Source organism: Rhincodon typus, unplaced genomic scaffold, assembly GCF_021869965.1.
Source record: "Rhincodon typus isolate 14 unplaced genomic scaffold, sRhiTyp1.1 hic_rhity00000708, whole genome shotgun sequence".
NCBI classification, from domain to species: domain Eukaryota; kingdom Metazoa; phylum Chordata; class Chondrichthyes; order Orectolobiformes; family Rhincodontidae; genus Rhincodon; species Rhincodon typus.
This window is the reverse complement of record NW_025966346.1, coordinates 34,467-50,000: the sequence shown is the minus strand read 5'-3', so window position 1 is coordinate 50,000 and position 15,534 is coordinate 34,467. Positions and strand designations below refer to the sequence as shown.

General features: G+C 41.9%; 1 protein-coding gene across 1 annotated transcript; it reads left to right on the top strand.

The window, feature by feature from the left end:
* Positions 1 to 203: 203 nt before the first annotated feature.
* On the top strand, positions 204 to 15,110 carry LOC109918702 (WW domain-binding protein 2-like; the record flags this gene model as incomplete). Its single annotated transcript, XM_048621486.1, has 7 exons — positions 204 to 312; positions 1,018 to 1,156; positions 3,242 to 3,334; positions 4,459 to 4,599; positions 5,970 to 6,089; positions 8,072 to 8,142; positions 11,586 to 15,110. Coding segments are annotated over 7 exons (823 nt in total), but the record flags the coding sequence as incomplete, so codon positions are not given.
* Positions 15,111 to 15,534: the final 424 nt, after the last annotated feature.

The following is a 15,534-nucleotide window of genomic DNA, read 5'->3' as shown; positions in this document are numbered from 1 at the left end:
ACATCTTTATTGAATAGCCCACTGACATATTATATTGCCCAAACTCTGTCTTAAAGAGAGTGGAGAAGGGCATATGAGGTTTAGAAGACAGCTTCACTAATGACAATCCCATCCTGGGTGATCAGCGGTATTCTGTTTACAGTAGTGTAAGAGGTGATTCTGTTTGAATGTGATGACACATCACTTGTTTTCTGTTCTTGCAGTGTGCTGATGTTTTATGACCATGTGGAGCTGTCATTCACTGATGTAGACAACACGTTGGAGGCATTCAAAGATTCAAAGAAGGGAGCTGTTTACCTGCTGCCATACCAAGTAAGTTACATTACACACTCTAAATGTGTGAGATGATGATCAGTGCTAGTGCTTGTGCTTATTCCTACATGACAAAAAGCCAGTGTTTTAATCAGGTACATCACTGACAGTCACCATCTATCAGTGATAGTAGGAACTGCAGATGCTGGAGAATCTGAGATAACAAGGTGTAGAGCTGGATGAACACAGCAGGCCAAGCAGCATCAGAGGAGCAGGAAGGCTGACGTTTTGGGCCTAGACCTTCGTCAGAAATGCCTGAATGATCCTTTGATCTGATGAAGGTTCTAGGCCCGAAACGTCAGCCTTCCTGCTCCTATGACGCTGCTTGGCCTGCTGTGTTCATCCAGCTCTACACCTTGTTATCTCACCATCTATCAGTGTACAACTTGAAATACAAAATGTACTCTTTGCAACAGGATTTAGAGGTAGCCTAGATTTAATGGCATCAAAGTCTCTGATTTGAAACTGGCCACGTATCAGAACAAAGTGCTATATTCAGTGACATATCTCTACCCACTAGTACTGTATCCATGTTACATGATAGAGCCTGTGTTCACCAGTTGCTACTCCATTGCTTTTGCGATCACCAGTCAGGGTGAACATATCATCATGTAGTAACAATGCCAGAGCTGTACAGATTCACCTGGATGAATTTTTGTTTTTCATACCTGTGCTGCACTGCTTTCCTGTTTCTGTGCTTTCCAGGTTGTATTTGTGGCAAAAGATAACCGAGAGGCACTGAAATCCTTCACAATGCCATTTTATCTGATGAAGGGCTGTGAGATCAAACAGCCAGTGCTTGGGGCAAATTACATCAAAGGAACCATCAAAGCTGAGCCAAATGGTATGTGGGAGAAAGAATATTCTAGCTGTGGTCCTGTGTAAATATTATGAGAAACTTCTGAAATACTCCAACTCCTTCTATCTGCTTCAGTTAGAGGCAGGAATGAGTGACGAGATTGGGGATAGTTATTGTACTGCCATCTCACCGGATATTCTGTACATTAGCACAGTGGTCTTGCTAGAGTTGGAACAGGGTTAACATGCTGTACTGTTACTGGAACCAGCAGTGGATTAACATACTCTACTTCCCCTATATCTTGCATTGAGTAAGTGTACAGGGTGGGAGTTTTCACTAAATTAATACTGCTTCTCACTGATTCTTGCACTGGTTTAGAATGCCGTCCACTCACTGGACATAATTGTATTTCCTTCAAAACTAGATAGTAGAAAACAGGCTGACAACGTAAAGGCAATAGAGGGTTCAGCAGAATTGGTGGAGAGGGAGAGATGGATATCATTTTAACATTAACTATTACAGAGAAAAGACATTTTGTTGAAGCTTCTTCATCTTGCACTTATCAGGACAATTCACAAGAATACCACCCTAAAGGGAAACCATTTATACTACATGAGGAGAAACTGCTGATTGGTTGGTAAGTGGACTCTAATTGGTAGAGGTGTTAGCTTGGAAAATGCACCAATTAGATGATAGACTTGGCAGTTAACTACCAAGCTTTGCTTAAAGTTTAAACCAAACAGGTTGAACCTAATTTCTCAAGCATTGCCCTGAGAAAGGAACTGGTGAATTGTTGTCACTTATTTTAAGTTGAAGCAGATGCGGTGAGTCAAAGTTCTTTCTGTCTGTAAAGAATAAGCCGCAAGTATTAATATATGTAGCTTCCATTACAGTCAAGTGTGCAGTTGATCTGTTTTCTGATCTGATTTCTTACTGTATATTGTGCGAACTTGTGACATGCCCAAGGCCATCACTTTGGTCCCAAAATGTTCCCAGTTCACCTCCGATTACCCTGGAAGAGTAAAGTATCACAAGTTGAATAGCAGGTGAAATTAGCTGTCTGCTGCTATGCAGTAGCAACGAATGGTGTTAGCCACTATCAGGATGCTGGCCAAACATGCATGGAGTCTAACATTAGATGTAATTTTATGATTAGTTAACATTTGCTAAATAATCCTGAGTGTGCAGATAATTGTGCTGAAAAGCAGTTTAGGATTGTCAGTCAGGCTCACAATGTGGCACAATTGTCTGAATTGGAAGCTACATATTAACACAGGGCTTTGCTCATTGTCCTGATGGGTACAAGATGAAAAGTTAGTTTTGCTGGAGAGAGATTTTTTTCTCAGTTCTGAACTGTACCAAATGTCATAATATTCATGTGGAATTTGAGCATCTGTCTATGGATGTTTCCAAGGTACAGTATGTAGGCAAAGAAGAGAAAGCTAGGTAATTGATTACATTAAAGGTAATATACAGGAATGAGAAGCCATTGCAGAGAGTGCCTTGATGGCTAGATAAATTAAAAACACAACAGTTTTTGGCAGTTTTACTTGGCTGCATTAGGAAGGAGAAATGTGAAGGAGGCTGGTGCAGGCTGCAGAGGTCAAAAGACGAAGAGGGATCAGTACCATGGACGTAGGATGACTCTAATGTGGCAGGAAATAAACCTGGTTGAAGACTGTTAATTAGCTTGCAAATCCTTGGAGAATAGTATGAAGCAATGGAAGGAAATCTGTGTTTTCTAAAATACAGAATAACTACTCCACAATATTAGTCCAGACAGGACAATAGGAGTGTTTGAAACATTTATTTTAGATAAACTCTGGTAAGTTAGCCAGCAGTGCTTCTGGCCGGATGGTGCTGATGGAGTCCAGTCATTTGGACAGGAGAGAAGGAATTAAGGGTGTGGGTTGACTGTGGATGAAAGATTTGGGGGAGGGAATGGGTGGCTGTGGGACAGGATTGGGTTGAGGGGTATGGTCAAATGATCCTTGAAATAATGTCAGTTTTGCTTGCTAAATTTATTTCCATTTGATTAAAGTAAATGTTTGTGCGTTGGTCTCTGAGTTGGAGAAGCTTTGAAGAAGATCTGTTTTTCCACTGCATTCTAGTCCTCATTCTGTTCCACAGGAGGATGGGAAGGTTCTGCAGCATTTAAGCTGTCCTTCACCAGTGGAGGTGCCATTGAATTTGGACAGCAGATGTTACGTACAGCATCACAAGGTGAGTTTCAGCTCAGTCTTTCCTGACTCCACAGTCCTGGTCCCACTTGCTTTCCTTTTATACTTTTGCTCTTTTGTTTTTCTTCCAAGCAACTGACTGAGATTCTGGTCCCAGTTGTGAGAGTAGTCAGTCCGGATGTCTGAGACAAAGGAGTGGGACAGGCAGTTGGGATAATGCAGGTTGACGCTTCACAGTGGCAGAGATGCCATCTTTCAGATGAGACGTTAAACAGAGGCCTTGTCTGCTGCCTAGATGGTGGTAAGGGGATGCTATGGCACTATTTTTAAGCAGAACAGGGTGTAATATTTTTGTTCTCCTTAGCAATCTTTATCACTCAACCAGCATCACTAAAAGGATCGTCAAATTATTTATTTTGCAGTGGGCTTTATTGTAGATTAGCTACAGTGTTTCCCACTTTATTACTGACTTACAGTTCATTGACTGTGAAGTATATTGAGGTATTCCTGGGGTTTTGAGCATTGCTGTATAAATGCTCTTGAGATGAGCAAGGTTGCATTATCCTGTGGAATTGCTTGGTTAATGGCACCTGGGCTTCAAAGTCAATGATTTGTCCAGAGAAACTGACTTTATCGCTTTTGGTTTATGGTTACTGATGAACTGGAACTCTTGGGCTATTCTAATACCTCATAACCATTCACGCGTTGTGAGATGAGGGCAAGAACCTTTTGGGTAATATGATCCGATTTAGCCTATTGAGCTATTGGTCTGAGACCGACTGCATGTCTGGCAACAATGATGTGGCCATTTGGTCATTCCTATTGTTGCCTAATCAAAATGAAATATGAAGTTTTTTCCTTGTTCGATGCAGGTACAGGGCTGTCACTGTATAGTACTGTTTAGTAATGTAGACAAGTGTCTCACTGTGTATAATACTGCGTATTGGTGGGCACAGATCTGTTGCTCTTACTCAGAAAATGAGTGATCATATTAATGGGAGCTGTGACATTTTATTATCTTCAGTTGGCGAGGGTAGCTGTAGGGCCTGGACAGGTTCTCTGACATGGCATGTTTGTTCAGTCACCCAACATTAGGTTTAGAATCAACCTTAAATCTAATTGAGACCTTGTTTACTAAGTACTCCATCTCTTATTATTCTCCTTCAGCCTCTAGGGGTGAAATCCCAGCTGGTGCATTTGGCTACACCTACATGCCAAACAGTGTTTGTGGAACTACAGTACCTGTGGGAGTCCCAGCATACAATGCATCAACATCTGCAATCTTTGCCTACCCTCCCCCACTTTCAGGTGAGTTCACATTCCCATGTTGGGATGAACACTGATTATCTACTAATTACTGGCGATGGTAGACACTCCATGTTAGTGTCTCCCACTTCATTTGTGTCTCCTTCCTTCCTTCCTTCCTTCCTTCCTTCCTTCCTTCCTTCTATGCTTCACAACTCGTTGGGGTTTTAAAAAAAGCTGCCTGGTAGTGAAAGAGATAGAACAGTTTACATTTAGATACAGCATAGATGACCAGTCCAGCTAGAGCAGATTTTGTGATAGCTATCTTTCAAGCTTTTGAACTAACTATTGGACACCCACCTTGTATTCTTTTCACATGAGGCAGCAAGATAAGTCACATCTTTTAAAGCCTTGACTTTTCTGTGCCTGAATGGTTAAAAACAAGCTGTTTACATAAGTGCTCCTGGTTGTCTTATGCAGTAAGTATTTCCCTGAAACAAAAGTTTGTGATCAACTTTTATTCTTCAACTGTTTTTGAGGAATTTTTTTGAAAAGTTTAGCTTTCTAAATATGTCTCCTACATTGTACTAGTATAATGGTTCCCTCTACCTCTTATTAGACTAGCTGCTAAAAATGTCATTTTAATTGCTCATGGATGACATTCTTACTGGCGCATGCTTCTTTGTGTAAGCATTTTCTTATGAATTGTACACAGTCATCTTGGAGCAGAAGATAAGCCAAACAGTCCCCTGTGGCAACTCTCTGCCATGCTATTTATCATTAAAAGATACAAGGAAATTCAATTAATCCTTATCTCTAAGCTGTTTAACAGCAGCCATCCCCCCCCCCACCCAATCAAACGAATACCAACCAAGCCAGTGGGCCTGACGCTAAACACTCTTTTCTGTCTCAACTGCGCTTGCTGTGTTAAAGGCACAGTTGCTCCCCACAATTTAACTTACGTGCCTGTACAAATTGGCACAGATTCCTAACCGTAATTATTAGTGAATTCAGACAAGCCTGATTTTGACCTCTCCAGTCATAGTTTAATAGCCTACCAGCACTCGGTACATATGGTTGTTTTTGTGGTAAAATATCCATGGTAGTGAATATGAGTCACCAGTGATTCTTTCCCCCATTTGCACTCTTCTTCCTCAAAGTTTCACAGGAGCTGGATTTTCCTCTGAAGTAGTCATTCTTCAAAGTGCTTAATTGTCAAATTAAGGGGGGATATCATTGCTAATCCTGATTGTGTCCTCATTCAGTCTTTGTGTATATACACAGTCTGACAAGAACTGGTGGTCAGGCATAATAGTCTCTAGCCTCCTGGGACACGGAGGCCAATTCTTTTCATTTCTTCTCCACTGTGATCAGCACTGAAGTTTGTGCATATCTTTTGCCAAATTATTTACCTGCTGCTATTATTCTCATAGCTGGATTTTACCCTGGACCACCTCCCACAGAGGGTACAATGAACTATATGGCACCTCCTCCTTACCCAGGGCCCATGACTCTTCTAGGAGGTGATGCACTTCTGTCACGGACGCAGGATTGTAAGTAAGCCCTTCTGAGACCAATCATACTTTAACGTGAATTTTCTGACTTTAACTTTGAAAGTATCACTGAGAACTGACTGAACATGCATTGTTGTCCAGCATTCTTGGGGCATATCAGAGGCATTTGGTTGGATGGAGGATGCCAAACAAATTTTTAAAACCTCTCCTTGTTCTGTGAGCTGAAGTGCAACTTCAACCTTGTCTGATACTGGAAGTGTCTTCATCATAGTATCCCTAAATTGTGGAAACAGGCCACCCAGACCCATTCCCCAAAAATCTACCTAACCTACACATCCTTGAACACTATGGACAATTTAGCATGGCCAATCCACCTACCCTGCACATCTTTGGACTGTGGGAGGAAACCCACGCAGACATGGGGAGAATGTGCAAACTCTACACACAGTTGCCGGCGGGTGGAATCGAGCCTGGGTCCTTGGTGCTGTGAGGCAGCAGTGCTAACCACTGAGCCACTGTGCCGCCCCGTTTTGGATGATGCATTAAACCAGATGTGAAGATCATGGAATGGTTAGAGGAGCAGCAGAGGTATTCATCATGTTCTGGCCAGTATCTACCCCTTACTGACAGCACTAAAACAAATTCTGGTTGCTGTCTTGTTGATGTTGTGGGATCTTGCTGTTTGTAAATTGGAAGCAATACACTAGTCCATCTAACCTTGCTGTTCTACTAACAGTGAAACAGTGTCATCACTTTACTGTTGGAGATATCTGGTGACCCAGACTCTAATTAGTCTGCTCTGAGTCCTTTCTAAAAGCTCAGCAAGGCTGAGTGTAAAGCAAGTAATATCATGCATCTATGTAACATCACACATTAAATCCTTCAACAAATGAACAGAATACACAGATTGCATTTCATAGTGCCTTAACAGGCAAAAGGTTAAAAGGGTTTTGGGGGGGAAAAACATCCTCACCCAGAGGATGGTGGTGGTCTGGAATGCACTGGTGGAGGAAGTGGGAAGCCCCAAACTTAAAAAGTACTTGGGTAAGCATGTGAAGTTACATTACTCCCATAGTTATGAATGTTAGATAAGTAATATCTTTTTGGCAGTATGGATTTGATGGGTTGAAGGACCTCTTGTACTGTACGATTCTAACTTGAGTCAATGAAACACTCCTTCTGAGTGTGATCAGTGTTGTAATGTAGGTAATGCTGCAACCAATTTTCGGAGAAAACCCCCACAGTCAGGTGATGCGTTTGAGTAATTTGTTTTAATGATGGTTGAGAGAAATATTGGTTTAGGATGTTCAGAAAAAGCTCCTCATTCTTATTCGAAATAGTGATATGGGATCATTTACATCCCAGCCAGACATTACCTGTGCTGAGTCTCGCCCAAAAGACTGCACTTCCAACAGTGCAGCACTTGTTTAATACTGCAATGGAGAGCATTCTTGATCATATATTCAGGACTCTGTACTGGAATTTGAACTTGTGATTTTTCTGACCTGCAGAAGTGGGTGTGATACCCACTTAGCAGGGTGACACCACCTGTACAAAGCAGAAAATCCCATGTATGATGACCTAGCTGATCTTGACCTAGGCAACAGCACAGTCAATTAATCTGGGGTCAGAGGGGAGGAATACCAGGCAGCTACTCTGTGACTTGACAGCTGTCTTGGCTGTGATGTATGCTATCAGGGTGTGAGCATAAGTTCTACCTAACACTAGTATCTCATTCTGACAGTAGAGAGAAGATTCCCTGTAAATCCTTCCAGCATGCCTGATGGGAATTTCCTAGTCAGCCATGCTGAAGAAAGCAATGGCAAACCTTCTCCACCTCCGCATCCCACCTGCCACCCCCGCCCCCATCGGAGCGCACCAATTTATTGGAAATTCATGACTGCTGATACCATTTAGGAAGATGGAGCAGAGATTTGGTTGGGCTGCACTATTTTCTCACATTGCATGAGAGGTTTGTACCACTGGTACGTGCATAGTAAACTCCTCCTTTTTCTTTGCAGGTGAAGCAAGGCCTGCCAATGAGTCTGAAAATACTCTGAGCAGTCAGTCAGCCCCTCATAGTGTTCCCATGGTAAGGACAAGGAAGAAGAAATGTCTGTCTTTTTTTTTATATATATAACTTGGGATGTTGCTAATCTTTTCTTTTTACTTCCTGTAGTTTTCTCCATGTGGAATGATGGAGTTCAGTCATTATCAGAATTTGTGTGCCCAGCGCGCATAGACCATGGGGTTCAATACAGAGTAAAGTAACCTCTACATTGTCCCCATCAATCAATCCGAGGATAGTTAAAGCAAAGGATCAGATACAACATCAGTATTTATACAACACCTTTAACTTTAAAGTGCTTTGGAATGCATATTTACAGGCATATTAGAATCAAAATGAATACTGAACTGAAACACAAGAAGTGGAAACCAAAAGAACTGCGGATGCTGTAAATCAGGAACAAAAACAAAGTTTCTGGAAAAGCTCAGCAGGTCTGGCAGCATCTGTGGAGGAGAAAACAGTTAACGTTTCGGGTCCGGTGACCCTTTCTCAGAACTTTTGTACAAGAAGTGGAAAGCTTGGGGAGAGAATACTGAAGGGATTATTTAAAATTGGAGGTGTTTGACAACCAGAAGTGAAGCAGCATATTATTTCTGAAAGTTGTAGAAAAAGAGAGACCATGATATGATTTAAAATGAATGATGAGAATTTTAAAATTGAAGCATTGCAGGAAGGAGCCAGTGTAGGTTACTATGTATGGAATTTGGTAAGTAAGGATACAGTCAGTAGGATTGGAGCTGAACTGAGATTTGTGGAAGTTGGGGAATTGGCTAAGAACACAGTGGAATAGCTGAGTCTGGAGTTTGTAAAAGGTGGGGATTTTGGCATGAAACCAGCTGAGATGGAACTGTGACAGGCATACTGAATGCGTTTGTGGGCAGATATGCATTGAGTGTTCACCTTGGGTGAACTAATAAAACTCCTTTTACATTATTGCATCAAGCACTTCAAAAAGATAGGAGAACACCATTCAACAATTTGATTAGCAATTCAGTTTGATCATGAGTGCAGTGTAGATTGTTTACTTACCCATCTTGGTTCGGTAACACTTTTTTTTTGTTTGTTTGTCAGATAGGGATATTTATTAATCTCCACTGTGAAATCAGTTGGCACCACCCCCGCCCCTGCTCGTCTGGTTTCTGGGTGAGACTGTTCCAGATTCCTACTACTCAGTTTAAAAAGTGCTCCAGACGTTGCCCCTGAACAGCCTAGCTTCAGTTGTAATATATGGCCACCAAAGAAGAAAAACAGATTTGCACTTGTATAATGCCTTTCATGATCTCTGGCATGTCCCTCATGCTTCACACCCCAAGAAATCCTTTTGAAGTGTAATCTCTCAGGAAAGCTGGCAGTACATTTCTGCACAGCAAAATCCCATAAATATTATAAATAACTGGATAATCTATTTGTGATTTTGGTTAACCAAGACAGGAAATCCCCACTCCTTTGGAATAGTGTTGTGGGATCTTTTATATATATCTGCGATGACAGACAGGGTCACAGTTCAATATCCCATACTAACTAAGACGCTTCCAACAGAGTGGCAGACCATCAGTATTGCCCTAGTGTCTTCTGCTTCAATTATGGCTTCCAGTGTCTAGCATGGGTTTTGATTCCAAGACTCCTGATATAGAAAGAAATGTTGCAGCTGAGTTAACACTGAGACCAATTTGTTTAAGGCAATGAGATTGTTCTTCGGTTGCTGTCAATAGGTGAACTTCTTTCTTCCTGTTTGAGATGAGTGTTCCTGGCAAGACCAGTATTGGTTCATTCCTAAGTGCCCTTGAAGCAGAGGTGAGCTGTCATCTTGGACCTCTGGTCTGTGGGTACACCCATCATGCTGTTTGGAGGGGCTTTCTAGGATATCCACCTATGACAGTGAAGGAACAGCAAAATAGTCAGTATGTTGTGTGGCTTGGAATGAAACCTGCACATGCTTGTGCTCCTGTATCTGATGCCCTCTTACTGATTGGCATAAAGGGTAAATGTTCTTGAGAAGTGGACCTGAGCCTCCATTTCAGTGTCAACAGTCCATGATGTGAAGGCACACCCACAGTGTTAAACGAGGAGTTGCAGGATATCAATCCAGCAAAAATGAAGGAATGGTAATTATAGCCTGGCTTTTCATCTTCAAGGCTGTTCTAATGTGATTAGGGAAAACTTTGCCGCTTCCTTGCCTTGGCTGAAAATGCTGTCAAAGACAGTCTTTGGATGTTGGTTTGAGCTGCAGTCTGCCCAGCCAACCTAGGAAAGAGATCAGAGGCCGCTGCAAGGAATGCTTGATGCCTAGTGGGAAGTTTATAAAATACCTGCCTCGGTGCTTTTAAGGCTTTGTTCCATTTGTAATGGAAACAGTAATCCTGTGACCCCACCACCCCCTATACATTACCATGCCATGCTATTCATGTTAGTATGCATTCACCCACTACATTCTGTATAGAACCAATTCACCCTGTAGACAATAGGATATTTTCAAAGCTTTCAAAAAAATCCAACTAGTGCCTACTTTTTATTATGTTAAAATCCTTTAACCAGAGGGTAATAACTCAATCATTCATATTCCTTTTAAATCATCAATAGCAGAAACTGTAAGCACTTGATATCTCTACCTCTTAATCTTGTGTAAGTGGACACTTGCAGTTGACAGCAGAGATCAGAGACTGAGCTGTCAATCAAGCAATGTCTTCCCTGGACCCCAGGTAATTTTCCATGCTAATGGAATTCTGTGAGTCATCCATCTTTGGTAGTTAGTGTGTTTGGCCGTTGCCATCAACTCCAGATCAGAGCAAGGAGGCAGGCTACAAGTATACCCCAACTAGAATAGAAATCAAACCTGCATTGTTGGTTTGGAATAACAATATGATAGCTGGTGAAAGGAAGCCTGAAGACTTATCTGATTCCATTGTGTAGCCAGTGGGACAAGGATTTGGTGAGAGAAGGCCACTACTGGTGATACTGTTTTCAGCTGGTCAAAGGCTAAGTGATTTCAAAGGTCTCTGACCTGAACTTGAAGGGCTATTGCAGTGTTCCTTTTGTCATGGAGGCCCAATGCTTCCTTGTAATAACTGGATGTAAGCACCTGGCCAACAAGGAAACCTAAAGGTGCATTTTTCAGAATCATCAGCCTGGAGTTCTTCTGACCTACTTTAATTCTCCCATCAAGTCTGCCCGAGGGGTGAATCTTCACTGCTACCCATCTCCAAACTCTGACCCAATCGCTATGCTATCACCCTTACCTGATGAAAAGAGCAGGTTAGGGTTAGGTGAGACTTGGTAAGTGACTGGCCTTGCTGCTCCACCCTGTTACAATCCCAGTACAGTTTACACCAAACCTGAAGGGGAGGGGTGTGCATGGTGGGTGAATTATAGTTGAACTGATGTCTCCTCTACTATCTGCTTCTTCCTTTTTGAAACTGTTTCTTTTAAGTGTTTGTTGCTGATTTCCTATCCTCTGTCCTTCCAAACAGGACCAGCCCCCTCCATACACACCACATGCTGAAAACCAAGGGCAGCAGAGTGACCAGCTTGGGAACACAGTCCGCCAGCCCCTTCGTGATTGGAGCCAGCAGCCACAGCATGCATCTCCCTTCCATACTGCTCCTGACTCCTCTCAATAACTGGTGAATTGAAGATGTACGTATTTTTCCGCTGAAGAAAGCGACACTGACTCTCAGCATCTCAACTTTGGAGGTGCTACAGCCAACTGACATGGGACAGCATGCTTTGCATCCCCATACCCCCTGCATCTGTACCAGCAAGCAATGTTCCCTTGGGCAATGGAAGCCAAGTAAGGTGAATGGCAGCAGGCAGCAAATCTACTTAAGGAACTGCAGAACATTATTTTTTTTTTTCTTCAGAATGGATCAATATTTTATTTACGGTCTCTTGAGTTTCATCGCACCTGCATGGACAGACGTCACTGACTCCCTACCTTCATTCTGTTTGTCTGTACTCTAATGGGCTATTTGTTAATTAGGAAACAAATCTGCTTAGGATACTTAGAAGCTCAGTAAGAGCTGGTCCAGTTATTGTTGTCTCCAGGACACTTTTATTAGCTGTTCATACCTGTGGGAAAGCCCAAATTTAAATATTTCTTTCATGGGATGTGAGTATTACTGGCAAGACCAGCATTTGTAACCCTACCTTAATTGACCTGAGTGAAGTGACTACTGGACCACTTCGGAGGACCATTAAAAGTCCACCATGTTACTGAGTCTGAAGTCGCATACAGGTCAGACCAAGTAAGCTTGGCAGATTGCCTACCCTAAAGCGCAGTAGTAAAACAGATTGGTCCTTATGTCAGTTGATCGTTTCTTGGTTACCATAATGGAGACTAGTTATCAATTCTAGATGTATTAATTGAATTTGCATTTGTCAGTTGCCATATTGGAATTTGGATATCCCTACAGCATGCTAGTTTTTGGATTACTCATCCAGTAACACTAGCAAAATGTCACCATCTTCCTGTTGATACTTGGTGCTTTCAATACCCATTGAATTGCCATAGCAAAAACTGACTTAACCTTTGCATTTACATTTGACTTTACACAACCAATGAGAGGTTTGAAATTCTGTTAGTGTAGGTAATGGAGCAGCCAATTTGTGCACAAAAAGACTGCCCAGATAATCTGTTTTTAATGAGGTTGTGAGCTTTAAATATTGGCCAGTTCACCCAGAACTCCCTGCTAATTTTTTTTGATGCTGTGGAGTCTCTTACATCTGCATGAGGGAGCTAACAGGACTTTAGCGGATTATGGATAAGAAGTTAGTGGTGTGAAGTCCTGCCCATCCACACTAGATAGCAGGGCAGTGGCTTTGTGTTAATTCTCATCTTGTAGCATTATGTGCAGCAGATCCTCTGCTTGCCCTGGATCCACAAGGACTGTTGTGGGATATTCAATATCAGCGCAACATTGTGTATAAATGATGAAGCTTTATGCTTTGCCTTCCAACTATTGCTGTTGGGGTGGTGTGTAGATGCAGGAATGTGATTAGATTTGTTTTCAATTGCATTGATCTAGAATACACTATCCTGAAAGACCATTGGAAGCTGGTTCAACAGCAACATTCAAGTACAATGGAACAAAAACTTGGAGGGGAAATCAATTGTAGAGCTAGTGATAAAGAACAGGGAGTGAGTTAAATTAGGTTGTTCCTTCATAGGTATCATGGGCTGAATGGTCTCTTTCTGTACTGTGTGATCCAAACTTAATGATTCAACGTTGGGACTTGAGTCACTGAACTATGCTTTTTACTCAGTGCTGGTCTGTAAATGAGTCTCCACAGTCACCCTGTAAATGGATTTTGAATTTGTTAGTCATTCAAATGCTTCCTGTGAATGACTGACTGACTCTTTTAATGGCTTAAATTATGATACTGCTACAATGCTGATGCTCAGCTCAACAGAACAGTGCTAAATCCCAGAACTCTGGAGGTTTTATTGCTAGAAACTGTGGCAGCAAGTGCATCTCCTTGTGCCAAGTTTACATAAGAACGTCATGCTCAATAAGGCCCAGTTTTGAGGTCTTCTAATCAATGACCTAGGAAACCTGAAAAGTTTTTGCCCCAGCATTGAATTGGACCACTTTACAGGCCTCCCTAGCAACTGGCTACAACAGGTGATAGTAACTTACTTGGGTATTTAAGAGACTAAATACTTCATTCAGATTCCATGACACATGTCAGACAGTTATGAGTATATTGACTATTCAGCAACTGACAATGTATAAAGTAAAGAAGGTCCTTTATGTGCAATATTTGAAAGAAAGCAGCCTTGTGTGGAGCCAGAATGAGGAGTGTACCCCTAGAGCCACAATTATTATAGTTGAACCTATGTGACTTGGCTTCATGGAGCTGCCCATAGAAGTGCCAAAGGCACTTGTAGCTTGAAGATTGTTAATTAGGCTCTAGGTCTCTGTAAAACACACCATCGAGTTTGACCCCACAAATAGTTACAACCCTGATGAAGGGTCTAGGCCTGAAACGTCAGCCTTTCTGCTCCTATGATGCTGCTTGGCCTGCTGTGTTCATCCAGCCCTGCACCTTGTTGTCTCGGATTCTCCAGCATCTGCAGTTCCTATTATCTCTGATTCAATAGTTATAACCTGTTGTGATTCATATGCGAGCATGTTCACTTCCTCTGTATTCATGGCCCTTCAAAACCCTTACCAATACACATATTACTAGTGATCTATATACCAGCAAGGATGAGCTGGTTTAGCTGATTGACAGCACTTGTTCACCACAGCAAGGGACAGATAAAATGAGGCAGTTAGAGCCTGATCTAGCAGTTGTTATAGGCACCAGCTTGTCATCTTGCTGCATGCATAGTGCATCCCTGCCTCCGATGGATAGTTTCTGATATAGCAGGCCAGTGACTTGGTGAATTGTACAGTATAAATTTATGACAAGATATTCTAGGTTGCAATAAAGTATATAAGTGCAATGGAGTGGACTGAAATGTCTATTATCTCTAATAGAGGCTGCATTGAATCTGGCCTCACTGCCTGAAGAGGGATGAACTCCCCAGCTGTCTCTCACTCCATCATAACTGCTGCAGATTTACAGGCGGATTAAGGTCTGAGTTCCAGCTTCCGTTAACATATATTGTCACATTGTTTCTTCAAATTCTCACTCGGATCACTTTGGATAAAATAACAGCACAACATATTCCACTATTTCCCTCTACCCAAGGCCCCCAGGGCTGGTATACCAGAGTTTTTGTTCAGGATGTTATTGTTTGATTGTCTGAGTCATGTGCACTAACTAATGTCTTTCCCAAGTTCCAAGGAAGGTTACAGTCTGTTCCACAGGTAGAGGAAGTATGAGCAGGAGTAGACTATTCAACCTGTTGAGCCTGCTCTGCCATTCAATACAATCTTGGCTGATTTTGGGTTTCATCCTCACATTTTTGCCAGTTCCCTACGTCACTTCTTTCCTTAGATGAAAGATCTGTCCATTCAGCTTTAAGATATTAAAGGATCCACATTCTAGGGTAGAAAATTCCAAACATTCGCACCCCTTTTGAGTGAGGAAATTTCTCCTTACCGCAATCTTAACTGATCTTGGTTCTGAGACTGTGCCTGTGAGTTTCAGGTGTTTCAACCAGCAGAAACAGTATTGGTACATATCTTGTTATGCCCCTTCAGAATTGTCTACACCAATGAGATCATTCTCTCATTCTTCTAATTTATAGGGAATATAGACCCAATTTATGTAGCCTGTCAACCTGGAGACTTAAATTAGCAAACCTTTGCTGTGCTGCCTTCAATATATCCTTCCTTAAATATGGAAAGCAAAATTCCATACAATATCCAGATGTGGTTTCACCAAAACTGTACAGCATTGTAACAGGATATCTTCATTTCTGTACTGTAATCCCTTTCAAGTAAAGCCCAACATGTCTTCCTAATATGC